Source organism: Rhinatrema bivittatum, chromosome 9 (genome assembly GCF_901001135.1).
Source record: "Rhinatrema bivittatum chromosome 9, aRhiBiv1.1, whole genome shotgun sequence".
Classification (NCBI taxonomy): domain Eukaryota; kingdom Metazoa; phylum Chordata; class Amphibia; order Gymnophiona; family Rhinatrematidae; genus Rhinatrema; species Rhinatrema bivittatum.
This window is the reverse complement of record NC_042623.1, coordinates 228,073,958-228,088,604: the sequence shown is the minus strand read 5'-3', so window position 1 is coordinate 228,088,604 and position 14,647 is coordinate 228,073,958. Positions and strand designations below refer to the sequence as shown.

At 49.6% G+C, this 14,647-nt stretch overlaps 1 protein-coding gene across 2 annotated transcripts in view; it reads right to left on the bottom strand.

Annotated features, from left to right (window-relative positions):
* Window positions 1-14,647, bottom strand: part of OPA1 (OPA1 mitochondrial dynamin like GTPase) — a 568,764-nt gene that overhangs the window by 374,787 nt on the left and 179,330 nt on the right. For both annotated transcript variants that reach the window (XM_029616769.1, XM_029616770.1), the window contains one exon: window positions 7,075-7,149. In XM_029616769.1, the coding sequence (XP_029472629.1) occupies window positions 7,075-7,149 (75 nt within the window). The remainder of the gene's footprint in view (window positions 1-7,074; window positions 7,150-14,647) is intronic.

Here is a 14,647-nt window from a genome sequence, read left to right as displayed (position 1 = left end):
AAATTATCAGGTAAGTAGTAATTTTTCCTCTCTTACCATTCAGATATGTTAATCCACACCAGTGGGATATACCAAAGCTACTCCTGGCACATTGTTAGTAAGAATTTTACCAAATATATATTTACGTGCCTCATTGTAAACCGTTGTGACGGTGCAATACTAAACGACGGTATAGAAAAGGTTTTAAATAAATAAATAAAAGAAATCATGCTGGGAAGGAGGCAGAGAAATCTCTCCCTGAGCCTCCAAGAAGCGGATAAAAATCGGGGCGGAGAACATCAAGCTGACAAACACACAAAAGTAAATACCTGCTAGCAGCATGCCCCCAAAGCATCTGACCATTGTGCATCCAGCTGCACTCCCAAACAAGCAAGCATGAACAGGATGGCCAACAAAAAGCCTGTCTAATAAGCACAACACAGTGCAGGTAGATACCCACCGGAGGCCCCTCCAAGTGCCCACACCTAGGCACATACCCAGGTACACAAATGCAAGCAGATGTCAGACAGTGTTACACGGCAGACATAAGCACAGGAAAGGAAAGGAAAATTTGTTCTTACCTGCTAATTTTCATTCCTGCAGTACCACGGATCAGTCCAGACTCCTGGGTTTTGCCTCCCCACCAGCAGATGGAGACAGAGATGTTTTGACTGACTCTGCCATATACCCTCAGGTGCCACCTACAGTCCGTCAGTACTACACTGTATGCAAGCAGAACATTTATAAGCCATAACTCAGAACAACCTTAATTTTCACACACTGCCTGGTCCCTAATCCCACGAAGGAGCAGAACCCGGGAAACTTTAACAACTATGAGAACTTAAAAAACTGATTACTTGTGAAAATACTTTGCAGAATATAAAGCATTACTGAACGAACAGACTCTCCATTATCTCATACTAAAAACGGGCAGGACTCTGGACTGATCCATGGTACTACAGGAACGAAAATTAGCAGGTAAGAACCAATTTTCCTTTCCCTGTACGTACCCGGATCAGTCCAGACTCCTGGGATGTACCAGAGCTTTCCTACACTGGGTGGGACCCTGAGAGTCCCACTCGGATCACACCTTCCTCAAAAGCACCAGAGCCTGGGGCCTGGACATCCAATCAATAATGCCTAGCAAAGGTGTGCAAAGATTTCCAAATAGCCGCCCTACAAATTTCTTGCGGCGAAACTTGCTAACACTCCGCCCACGAGGTTGCCTGCGAATGGGTAGAACGTGTGCGAAGTCCGATCGGAAGCGGATGGCCATGAATCAAGTATGCCAATCCAATAGCCTCTTTCAACCAACGAGCAATTGTCGCCCTAGACGCCTTATGCCCTTTTTTGGGGCCACTCCACAGCATGAAGAGATGATCCAACATACGGAAGCTATTTTGTAACCTCAAGATAACTCAACAGCACTCAATGCACATCAAGTTTCCTCAGATTTCCAGACTGGGGATCAGAGTGGTCCAAATCCAGAAAGGATGGAAGATCTACAGACTGATTCAAATGAAAAGAGGACACCACCTTTGGGAGAAAAGTTGGCACCATCTGCAAAGAGATTCCCGCATCCGTAATCCTCAAAAAAGGCTCCCTACAAGACAACGTCTGAAGTTCTGACATCCGGCGAGCTGAGGAAATAGCCACAAGAAAAACTATCTTTAACATGAGATCTTTGAGTGTTACCCTCTTCAGAGGCTCAAAAGGTGGCTCACACAGAGCTTTGAGAACCAAATTTAGACTCCACGATGGACAAGGATTACGTACTGGAGGATGTAAATGTTTCGCCCCCCCTGAGAAAACGTCCCATGTCTGGATGCATGGCTAAGGCTACACCGTGTATTTTACCACGGAAGCAACAGAGGGCTACCACTTGCACCCTTAGAGAGATGCATGCTAAGCCTTTAGCCAAGCCGGCCTGTAGGAAGGACAAGTAATCAGACACCGACTCACAAGCAGGGACCACCTCGCGCTCCATACATCAGGACTCAAAAACTCTCCACACCCTGACATAAACCAGGGAGGTAGAAGTCTTTCTTGACCGTAAAAGAGTAGCTACTACTGCGCCTGAATATCCCTTTATCCTTTAGCCGTCGCTTCTCAAAAGCCAGGCCGCTAGACAAAAGCGATCTGCTTCTTCCAAACAAACGGGTCCCTGAAGCAGAAGGTTTGGGAGATCCCAAAACCTCAGGGGCCCGTCCACTGCTATGTTGACTAGATCCGCAAGCCTATGGATGACTCTGCCATTCTGGGGCTACCAAGATTACCTCCGTCAGATGAGCCTCTATTCGCCGTAGAACTTTGCCTATCAGAGGCCAGGGTGGAAAAACATACGTTCGTCGGCCAGGAAAGAGCCAGGGCATCCACTCCTTTTGCCCCTGACTCCTGTCGTCGACGTGGGGCCTTGGAGTTCCGAAACGTTGTCATCAGGTCCACGCTCGGTGCGGTCATCTGTCACATATGAGACGTAATGCCTCCTCTGAGAGCTCCCACGCCCCTGGATCGAGGTGGTTGCAACTGAGGAAATCCGCTTGAACATTGTCGACTCCCGCGACGTGGGAGGCCGCAATGCTCACGAGATGCTGCTCTGCCCAGGCTATCAGCAGCTGGGCCTTGACTGCCACCGGCTGGCTTTTGGTTCTCCTTGGAGGTTGATATAAGCCACTGCAGTCGCATTGTCTGATAGAATTCTGACAAACCGGTATTAGAGCTTGCTACGCCAATCTCACCGCTCTGGTCTCCAAACGATTTATTGACCATTGGGATTCCTCCACTGACCACTGCCCCTGCACCGATCTGTCCTGACAAACCGCTCCCCAACCGGAGAAGCTGGTGTCCTTTGTGACCACCATCCAAGTGGGAACTTCCAGGGTCACCCCCGGCGTAAATTGTCCGAGAGGAGCCACCAAGCTAGACTGGAACATGCAGAGACTGTAAGAGGAAGAAGGAGATGAAATTGTTCAGACATCGAGTTCCAACAGGATAGCAATGCTGACTGAAGAGGTCTCATATGAGCAAAGGCCTTTGGGACTAGCTCCAAAGTGGAAGCCATCAAACTGAGAACTCTCAAATAATCCCAGAGTCTTGGAGGACACTTGCACAACAAATCCTGAACTTGCCCTTGCAGTTTGGTTATTTGCTCCTCGGTCAGAAGACCTTCCCTAGTTGCGTGTCGAATAGGGCTCCCAGGAATTCCAGGGACTGGGAGGGAACGAGATGGCTCTTGGCTAGCTTGACCACCCAACCTAGAGACCGCAAGAGATGCAGAACTCTGTGCACCGCAGCGCGAAAGAGGGACTGCGACTTCGCCCGAATCAGCCAATCATCCAGATACGGATGAACAAAGAATTCTTCCTTCCGGAGTTGTGCCGCCACCACCACCACATTGGTAAAGGTTCTGGGTGCCGTGGCAAGCCCGAAAGGCAGAGCGCAGAACTGAAAATGCTCTCCTAGGATGGAAAATCTCAGGAATTTCTGATGGGCCCGGATTCCAATGTGTAAGTACGCTTCGGTCAGATCCAGCGACGCTAGGAATTCTCCCTTGTGCACTGAAGCAATGACTGACCATAGAGTCTCCATGCGAAACCGTGGAACTTGGATGCATCTGTTGACCCTTTTCAGATCGAGAATGGGTTGGAAGGTTCCCTCTTTTTTTGGCACCATGAAGTAAATGGAGTAACGGCCCTTTTGCCGCGCCACAGGAGGAACTGGAATAATAGCTCCGAGATCGAGAAGGCACTATAGTGCTCCCCGTACCGCCCAATGCTTCTCTTTGTACGAGCACGGGGATACGAGAAAACGGTCTTGCAGGCATCGAGCAAAATCTAAAGCGTAGCCGTGTCTTATTACACAGAGGACCCACTGGTCTGAAGTCAATTTGGTCCATTCCTCGTAAAACAAGAGACAACCTGCCTCCTACCACTGGAACAGAGGAAGGGACCGGCCTCATTTCATTGGGAGGACTTGACTACTCCTGTAAACCGAGGGCTCCAGCCCTACCGAAGTGGCGGCCTCGAAAGGACTGGGACCATGACTGTTGCCTGCCAGAATTGTGCCTGGACAAGGAGCCAGACGACCTGGAAAAGCAAAACCTTCGATTCCCCCCGAAACCTGGACAGAGAAGGAAAAGTTCCTCTTGCCCTGGGCTTATCCTCAGGCAGGCAATGAACCTTGTTCTCTCCTAAGGACTGAATCATGTCCTCCAAATCCTTCCCGAAAAGAAGTTTGCCTTTGAAAGGTAGAGTGCCCAGCTGAGTTTTGGAGGAGACATCTGCAGACCAGTTCCTTAACCAGAGTAGTCTGCGGGCAGAGACCACTGAAACCATAGACCTGGCCAAGGTCCGGAGCAAGTCATATAGGGCATCTGCACTGTAAGCAACTGCTGCCTCCAAGTGTCCGGCTTGAATGGTGACGTCGCCTGAGAGAGATGAGGTATTCTGCAATTGTTGCATCCAGCAGAGCCCAGCTCGCAAGACAAAGCTGCTACACATGGCAGCCCGCACCCCCATCGCAGATACTTCAGATATCTTCTTCAGTTGAATCTCAAGCTTACAATCCTGAAGATCCTTGAGAGCTGTCATGCCTGTCACCGGGATGGTGGTCTTTTTGGTGACCGCCGACACTGACGCATAAACCTTGGGGACCCGAAGAAGGTCCAGAGCCTCTTCTGGTAAAGAATAGAGCTTGCCCATCGCTTTACTGACCTTCAATCCCAAATCCATGGAATCCCACTCCCAGAATAACAAATCGGTAACCGAAAGATGGAAGGGAAAGGACCGGGTCCGACCACAAAGATCCACCATAACCGGATCAATGGCCCCCATCTGGCAGTCTCAATTCCCAATTCCTTCAGAACCGCCGGAATAAAGGGGCCCAGCTCGTCCCTTCTAAAGAGACAAAGCACCTTGGAGTCATCACCTTCAGTGACGTGGGAGCTATGTCCAGGAGCATGACTCTGGTCATCCCCCTGGTCCGGCCCCTGTGGCAGCTTTTCAGTTGGTTGCAGGTCTTCCGGATCAGAATCCTCCAACATACAGGCGAAGGCTCACCTACCCCCTCCTTGGGTCTAGACCTTTTGGGGGGGTGGGAGCCTGTTTAACTTCCCCCCAGGTGTCTCTTTGTTGCCTTCCTGGCTTTAAAAGCCTTATGGAGCAATATGATAAAGTCAGAGGAAAAAGATGAAGAGAAGAAGTCCGAAGCCCTCTCAGGGCTCTCCTCAGCCACGCCTGCCAGAACCTCCCGCAGCCTGCCTTCATCAGAGGTCACTTGCTGCGGGGATAAGGAAGGAGGAGACTTCCCCTCCCCCTCAGCGGCCTGTGCCGCCGCGCGCAGAGAATTCAAGATGGTGTTCATTCCTGCGCTAAGCGGGAACGGATCAGGAAATGGTGCCGCTGCCACCCTAAGCACACTGACCCTCAACGCGTTTTTAAAACTGTCATTCCCAATGTTCATAGATGTGCCCTTGCCGCTGGGAAGACAGGCTGAGCATATGGCGTTCCCGCATGCGCGACAGGGAGCAGCGGTGCCTCAGCACCAGATGGAGGAAAAAAATAAATAGGCAATTGCTCTCCTACTCCCCCAGCGCATCCCCCCCTTTTTAGATGAGGTAACAGACTCCCACTGGCAGAAAACACTTCAAACCATCGGTTTCTATTTTTTTTTTTTTTTTTTTACAACCTGGAAATCACCACAGGTCCTGTGCCTCCTGGGATGAGTGAGCTGGGCTCCCCGGTATCAACCCCTGTCGCTGGGGGTAAAAAGGTCCTCAACCCCTGACACCCACAGCTTCAAATACCAGGGAGCATGGTCCCTTCAGGACCTGCCAACTCCCTGGGAGGCTCCAGATACTTGCTGAGAAGAAATTCTTCTTTTTCAATGAAAACTAATTTTAACTATGTCCATAAACTAGACTTTTTTTTTTTTTTTTTTTTTTTAAACTATCTACAGACTATAGGATTTTGCACCTCCACCATCTGCTGGAGACAGAAATACTGACAGACTGTAGGGTGGCACCTGAGGGCAGAGTCAGTCAAAATTCTCTATCTCCATCTGCTGGTGGGGAGGCAAAACCCAGGTGTCTGGACTGATCAGGGTAAGTACAGGGAAAGCGCGCGAACGCTGCCACTGCTTACCATGTGGCATTTATGCAAGGCCTGAGAGCGGGGCCTAGCCAAAAAGGCTGCTCAACCTGCCAGACTGCTACAACTCCCCTAGCTCCCTCAGAGGAGGGAATGGACGTCGAATTGTGTGCTAAAGTTCGGAGACCAAAAGGGGAATGGAAACCCTCATTCCTTCCTTTTTTTTTTTTACTCCTTACCTGAACTCAGCCCATCCCGGCCGAGTATTAGTCAGTTTCCGGCTGCGTGGGGAGAGGGCAAAGGCCTTCAGCACCACACTCAGCTTCCTGCACCCAGTAGCCTTGCAGCTTTTTTTTTTCAGCCAAGCCCACGCTGGGAAACCAGCTACCGGACTGAGGCACTCGTCTGAGGGAGGGATTCACAGATATCACCTCAAGAAAACTCGGCTGAGGGAGGGACTGTAAGTTATCGCCACAGGAGAGCAGGGTGAATCAATTTCCTTCTTCATTATCAATATTTTCACTCTATTAAAGTAATCCTCGGTAGGGAGATGCAAGTCTATCTGCTGGAGATGGAGAATACTGGCGGGATAATGCCGGTGCTGGTTATATATACCGTAACATCAGCTTTGCTTAGTCTCCATCTGTTGGTAAATGTGCATAACCTACAGATGTGGATTAACCTGTCTGAATTTGGAAAATAGAGGTTACTGGTCCTCATATTGATCACAGTTTATTGTTCTCATTTTGTCCACAAATAGCATAGTAAATATATACAAGTGTACAATGTGATCTCTTAAAACAGATGTTTAATTGAGCCAGCTGCCTCTCACCTACAAGATAAATAATCTAGAGTGCAAATAAATTAAGATCCAGGATTATAAATGCTCCTTTATTTTCTGGTCTCCATAACTCAAAGCATAGAAGGAGCAGAATGAAGGACAGAAAGTACAAGTATGAGAGAGAGAGAGAGAGAGAGACACAGACATTCTGGATAAAGTTAACCTCACCTCTGCACTAACGGACTGTCCTTCTTTCACGCTCTTCCTCATTCTGATCTCTATTTCATGTCGTAATGCTGCCAGCTGTTTGCACAAAAATCATTTTAAAAAGTCATTATAAAGAGTAACATGCTCAGCTTCAGTAATTAATGCATGCCGAATACACCTACAAAATTGCTGTGAGTTATTTAAAATGTTCACCAACAAGAGAAAAGCCACATTCTACCAGAAGACAAAGATCAATATGTAGAATAAGCCCTATTCAATAGGGGCGAAAAATTATTTTGACAACTTGGATGCCAGCTTATAATTTTTTCTTCTCTTCCTCCCTCTAGCCTCTCCCTAATGTTCTGGCAGGGTCAAGGTTGTGGCAGCTTCTATTCTCTGCATGCTGCAGCAGTGACACCTCAACTTTGCAGCCCTGCAGCAGGTGGCAACCAGGTGCTCAGGATTTTCCACCTCTGATGAAGAAGGTATAGGAAAATTGGTTCTTACCTGCTAATTTTCATTCCTGTAGTACCATGGATCAGTCCAGACTCCTGGGTTTTGCCTCCCCACCAGCAGATGGAGACAGAGAATTTTCTGAATGACTCTGCCCTATAATCATGAGGTGCCACCCACAGTCTGCCAGTATTTCAACGTATCAAAGCAGAACACTTAAACCATTTAAAACACTAACACCCCTTCTTCCAATCAGGGGAAGAGAAACAGTGCCACTTATTTATTTATTATTTTTATATACCGACATTCGATCTGAGATATCACATTGGTTTACATTCAGGTACTGTAGGTATTTCCCTATCCCCAGAGGGCTTATAATCTAAGCTTTATACCTGAGGCAATGGAGGGTAAAGTGACTTGCCCAAGGTCACAAGGAGCAACAGCAGGACTTGAACCCTGGTCTCCTGGTTCATAGCCCACTGCTCTAACCACTAGGCTATTCCTCCTCCAGGGTTCCATTTGAACCACCCTGCTCACAAACCTCATGTAGGAACAGAACAGGTGATAACAGTAGAGCAAGCATAAAATGATTCTGCAGGGCCAACTAATATATACTAGAATGAGTGGACTCTCAACTATACCTGTGTAACAGGTTCTTTAAGGTCAGGATAAACAAAGAATCTCACCCCGTCCGCTCCAACCTGGGAGTCCCCCAAAGATCTTCTCTTTTGCTGACCCTTTTCAATATCTACCTTCTCCCGCTCTGCCACCTACTTACAAATCTAAAGCTAACCCATTACTTCTACGCGGACGATGTACAAATACTCATCCCGATCACAGAATCTCTACAAAAAACCCTGATCTACTGGACGACTGCCTTCAATCAATTAATCACCTTCTCACAAGTCTCAACCTAGTCCTCAACACCAACAAGACGGAGATTCTTATCATCTCTCAAGATGACATCAACATTCATCCCAACTCACGAACCCTTTCCCAATTAGCCAACTTAAATTTAAATCACTCTCCTTTTGTGAGAGACCTTGGCGTTCTCTTGGATAACCAGCTTAACCTAAAAAAATTTGTTAACACCACCACAAAGGAATGCTTTTACAAACTGCAAGTCCTTAGAAAACTGAAACCACTCCTTCACTTCCGTGACTTCCGAATGGTGCTGCAATCCATCATCTTGTCGAAAATAGACTATTGCAACTCCCTTCTTCTTGGTCTCCCTGCTAACACCATCAAACCGCTACAGATGGTTCAGAACTCAGCCGCCAGGATTCTTACCAACACCAAAAAAAGAGAACACATCACCCCCATCCTTCAGAACCTCCACTGGCTGCCCATTAAATCCAGGATTCTAGTTAAAGTCCTCACGATTATACACAAATCGATGCACAACCTCACCCCTCTCAATTTAACCATCCAACTACATCCGCATACTTCATCCAGACCTATCAGAAGAGCCTACAAAGACACACAATATGCCCCCCAAGCCAAAACATCCTTAAGGAAGCGCGCCATATCGACAGCAGGCCCCTCGCAATGGAATGCGCTCCCCCCGGACCTCCAACAAGAACCTCGCCCATCGGCATTCAAAAAACAACTCAAAAAGTGACTATTCAGCCAAGCTTTTCCGGATACTTAACATTCTCTCTTTCGCAACTGGCATCTACATTCTTCATTATTTTTCCGCCCCTATTCCTACCCATAGTTCTCATTTTGTAACCTGTTAACTGCACACTAGTAGGTTCACATCTCCCAGTAAGTGTCCTACTTCATAAAAAATCTGATATTCAAGCCCATTTATGTCAAGCTGTACTTCAATCACTCTCATACATACTCAGGCAATATCATTCAAATTTGTAATTAAGGTCGGGCCTTGTCATATCGCTTTCAAAAGTTTTTTGCTCTTAATGCTATAATTAAGGATTGTTCACAGTTCTGATAGTTTTGTGAAGATTTCATAATCCCCTCTTTTCACAGTTACTTGTATCCCCTGTTCCTTGTATCACCCCAGAGCGAATTTGCAGTTTCATTGTAAACCGGTGTGATATGTATTTTATACAGGAACGTCGGTACAAAAAAGTTATAAATAAATAAATAAATATACCCTTACAGCAGCAGCAGGGCAGGACTCTGGACTGATCCGTGGTACTACAGGAACGAAAATTAGCAGGTAAGAACCGATTTTCCTTTCCCTGTACGTACCAGGATCAGTCCAGACTCCTGGGATGTACCAGAGCTTTTCTAACCTGGGTGGGACCCCGACAGGGCTGCTCGAATCACACCAGCACCGAAACCCCCAGAGTCTGGGGCCTGAACATCCAGATGATAATGTCTAGCAAAGGTGTGCAAAGATTTCCAAGTGGCCGCCCTACAGATCTCTTGCGGCGACACCAGTCGACATTCCGCCTATGCCACCGCCTGCGAACGGGTAGAATGTGCCCACAGACTGACAGGACTTGGGTGACCTTGTAATAGGTACGCTGAGCTAATAGCCTCTTTCAACCAGCGAGCGATCGTTGCTCTCGACGCTTTATGTCCCTTCTTAGGACCGCTCCAGAGCACGAACAGATGATCTGACACTCTAAAGGAATTAGTGGTCTCTAGATAGTGTAACAGAGTCCGCCGGACATCCAGCTTCAAGTCTCAAGACTTGGGGTCGGAATGATCGAGACCAGAAAAAGAAGGGAGGTCCACCGACTGATTAAGATGAAAAGACGAGACCACCTTAGGGAGAAAGGAGGGGACCGACCGCAACGAAACTCCAGAGTCAGTAATTCTCCCTGCAAGATAATGCCTGAAGCTCAGACACCTGGCGAGCCGAAGAAATAGCCACAAGGAAAACAGTCTCTAGAGTAAGGTCCTTCAACGTCGCCCTCTTCAGGGGCTCGAACGGTTCTGCACATAATGCTCTAAGGACAAGGTGAAGGCTCCAAGAAGAACAAGGATCCTGTACCGGCGGGCACAAATGTTTCACCCCTCGGAGAAAACGTGCTACGTCCAGATGAGCCGCTAACGCTAGTCCCTGAACTTTACCCCGAAAGCAACCTAGGGCTGATACCTGCACCCTTAAAGAGTTACGTAAGCCCTTAGACAAACCAGTCTGCAAAAAGGATAAAATATCTGACACCGACGCCCGAAAGGTGAGTACCTCGTGTTCGACACACGAAGCCTCAAAAATCCCCCACACCCTGGCGTAAGCTAGGGAAGTAGAGGGCTTCCGCGCCCGTAGGAGGGTAGTGACCACTGCATCCGTATATCCTCTGCATTTTAGATGTTGCCTCTCAAAAGCCATGCTGCAAGACAAAATCGATCCGCCTTGTCCATATAGACAGGTCCCTGGCATAGAAGATTAGGAAGGTCCCGGAACCTCAGAGGACCCTCTACCACTAAGTTGACCAGGTCCAGGAACCATGGATGCCTCGGCCACTCCGGGGCCACTAGAATTACCTCCGACGGGTGAATCTCTATCCGCTGCAGCACCTTGCCTATGAGAGGCCATGGCGGAAACACGTACAGGAGTATGTTTCTTGGCCAGGTAAGAACCAGGGCATCTACCCCTTCGGCTCCCTGCGAATACTGAAGAAACGAGGAGCTTTGGTGTTGCGGAACATTGCCATCAGGTCCATCCATGGAGTGTTTCACTTGTCGCAAATGATCTGGAACGCCTTGGGAGAGAGTTCCCACTCCCCCGGATCCAGTCTGTGGCGACTGAGAAAATCGGCCTGAACATTGTCGACTCCGGCTATGTGGGAGGCCGCTATCCTGGTTAGGTGCTGTTCCGCCCAGTATATCAACTGTTGAGCCTCCAGCACGACCGATTGACTTCTGGTTCCTCCTTGCCGATTGATATAAGGCACCGCTGTCGCATTGTCGGATAGAACCCCGACAGATATCCCCTGCAGGAGAGGCAGCAGAGCCTGTAACGCTAAGCGGACAGGCTTGGTTTCCAGGTGATTGATCGACCACTGAGCTTCTTCCGATGACCACTGCCCCTGCACAGACTTCTCTAGACAAACTGCTCTCCAGCCGGAGAGGCTGGCGTCTCATTACCACCGTCCATTCGGGGATCTCCAGAGGTACCCCGCAGCTCAAATTGGTCTCGAGAAGCCACCAATCGAGACTGAGACGCGCAGAGTCTGCAAGAGTAAGCTGAAGGTGAAGAAGCTCGGACATAGATTCCAACGGGAGAGCAAAGCTGATTGCAGAGGTCTCATATGCGCAAAGGCCCACAGGACCAACTCCAGAGTGGACACCATCGATCCTAGGACCCGTAAATAATCAAAAACTCTGGGAGGATGTTTGGATAATAAATCTCTGACCTGCCCCTGCAACCTGTCGATGCGATCCTTCGTCAGAAAAACTTTCCCTTGACGTGTGTCAAAGAGGGTTCCTAGGAACTCCAACAACTGGGACAGGCTCAGGTGACTCTTGGCCGGATTGATCACCCATCCAAGAGATTGCAACAGTTGGAGCACTCGTTGCACCGCTGACCGGCAGAGACACTCCGAATTCAGTTGAATCAGCCAGTCATCCAGATAGGGATAACATACAGACCTTCTCTCCGGAGCTGCGCCGCCACCACAATCATCACCTTGGTGAAGGTCCTGGGCGCTGTGGCGAGACCGAACAGTGGGGCACAAAACTGAAAATGCTTTCCCAGAATGGAGAAGCGTAGAAACCTCGGATCTGATGCCAATGTGCAAGTACGCCTCCGTGAGATCTAGAGACGCCAAAAACTCTCCCTTGTGCACAGACGCAATGACCGATCTGAGGGTCTCCATGCGGAAGCGAGGGACTCGAAGGCACCTGTTGACCCTCAAGATCGACAATGGGTCAAAAGGTGCCTTCCTTCTTTGGCACCATGAAGTAAATGGAATAGCATCCCTTGCGGCACTCCGTGGGAGGAACTGGACAAATTGCGCCCAGATAGAGAAGACGCTTCAGGGTGTCCTTCACCGCCTTCCGCTTTTCTGTGTACGTGCACGGAGAGGTGAGAAAACGGTCGTGAGGGCAACGAACAAAATCTAACGCGTAGCCTTGTCTTATGATGTGGAGGACCCACTGGTCGGACGTTAGTTTGGCCCATTCCTCGTAAAACAGAAACAATCTGCCTCCTACAGCTGGAACAGAGGAAGGGGCCAGCCTGGCATCATTGTGAAGACTTAGTTCCTCCCGCTGTTTGATGAGCACCCGCTTTTCCGAAGCGGCGCCCTCAAAAGGACTGCGACCAGGATTGTCGTCTGCCCGAGTTCTGGTGAAAGGAGGAACCCACCGACCTTGAAGACCAGAACCTTCTGTTCCCTCGAGAACGTGACCTAGGGGGAAAGGAACTCCTCAGCCTAGGCTTATCCTCCGGAAGCTTATGGACCTTATTCTCCCCCAAGGATTGAATCATATCCTTTAGGTCCTTCCTGAAAAGAAGCTTGCCTTTAAAAGCCAAAGATCCCAGATGAGCCTTCGTCGAGACGTCTGCTGCCCAGTTTCTAAGCCACAGTAACCTGTGAGCGGAAACCGCGGATACCATAGACCTGGCCGAGGTCCAAAAAAGATCATAAAGCGCATCTGCACTATAAGCCACTGCTGCCTCCAGGCGACCGGCTCGGATGATGATCTCCTCTGAAAACGCAGGACAATTCTGTAATTGCTGGACCCAGCGGAGTCCTGCGCACAAGGAAAAACTACTGCAGATAGCAGCCTGGACTCCCAACGCTGAAACCTAAAATATTTTCTTGAGCTGGACCTCCAGCTTACGATTTTGGAGGTCTTTGAGGGCCATCGCTCCCGTAACTGGGATAGTGGTCTTCTTAGTGACTGCTGACACCGCCGCATCCACCTCGGGAACCCGCAGGAGATCCAGAGCCTCTTCTGGTAAAGAGTACAGTTTGTCCATCGCTTTGCTGACCTTGAGGACCAAGTCTGGAGTATCCCAATCCCGAAATAACAAATCCGTAACCAAGAGGTGGAAGGGAAAAGACTTGGTCGGGCCCCGGAGACCAACCATTACTGGATTGATTGAGCCCATGCGTGAATCCTCTGGAGGGCCCTCAATACCCAACTCCTCCAAAATTGTTGGAATTAGAGGGCCAAGCTCGTCCTTCCTAAAAAGACGGACCACCTTAGGATCGTCCCCCTCCACTTGGGAGCCAGGGTGAGATGAAAGAATCCGGTCCTCCTCCACAGCGTCCTGTGGAGGATGGGTCCCTGGGTCTAGGTGTTCCGTATCTGAGGAATCAGATGACTAATTTGGGGTATCCAGAGGCTGGCAGGAGGAGTCGGTCCAGAGGGCCCACTTAGGTTTAGGAGCCCCCACCGCCTCTGCAGACCTCGCATGCTTGTGAGTTAGTGCTGACGCCTTCTCTAAAGCCTGGACTGCACGGGACCGACCACTGCTCCCCCTTGTATCTTTGCTGACTTCCGGGCCTTGAAGGCCTTATGCAGCAGGAGGATAAACTCCGATGAAAAGGAGGAGGAGGAGTTTATCAACCGGCCCAACATTTTCAGCCCCAATTCCATCCCCCTCAGGGGCAGAGGGCTTTGGGGAAAGGGGAGGAGGAGATTTTCCCCCCCCCCCCCCAAATCGCTGCATGCGTTGCTGTACAAAATGTAGCCAAAATGGTTTCCGTTCCTGTGCTAAGTGGGAATGGATCAAGGGCAGCCGGCCGTGGACGTTCATGCCTCGAAGGTACTCAGCGCGGCTCCGAAACACCTGCCTGAACCACCAAAGACGTGCCTTCCTCCCTAGGGAGGCAAGCGGAGCATAGCCCTATGTGCGAAATCCGGGCCCGCGCGTCCTCGCAGGCCCGACACATTGTGCCACACGGCATCGGGTAGGCCTGACCATGTGGCGACAGCAAAAATAAAGATGCGATCCCAAACCGGGAGAAGCCGCTGCGAGAAAGAAACCGGCCGAAAGGAAAGGGAACGCCGCAAGAAAAAGAACGCTCAGTTTTTGGTTTTTTTTTTGCAACCTGTTTAGCCGCTGTCCGCAACACGGGTCCTGATTCGAATAAGGAGAGTGAGCCGGGCTCCCTAGTTTCACCTCAGTGGCAGGCGAAGGGGAGCTGCAGCAGGATCCTCGACTCCTGGCTCCACTAGCCTCGATACCAGGGGGGATGGTCCCCTCAGAACC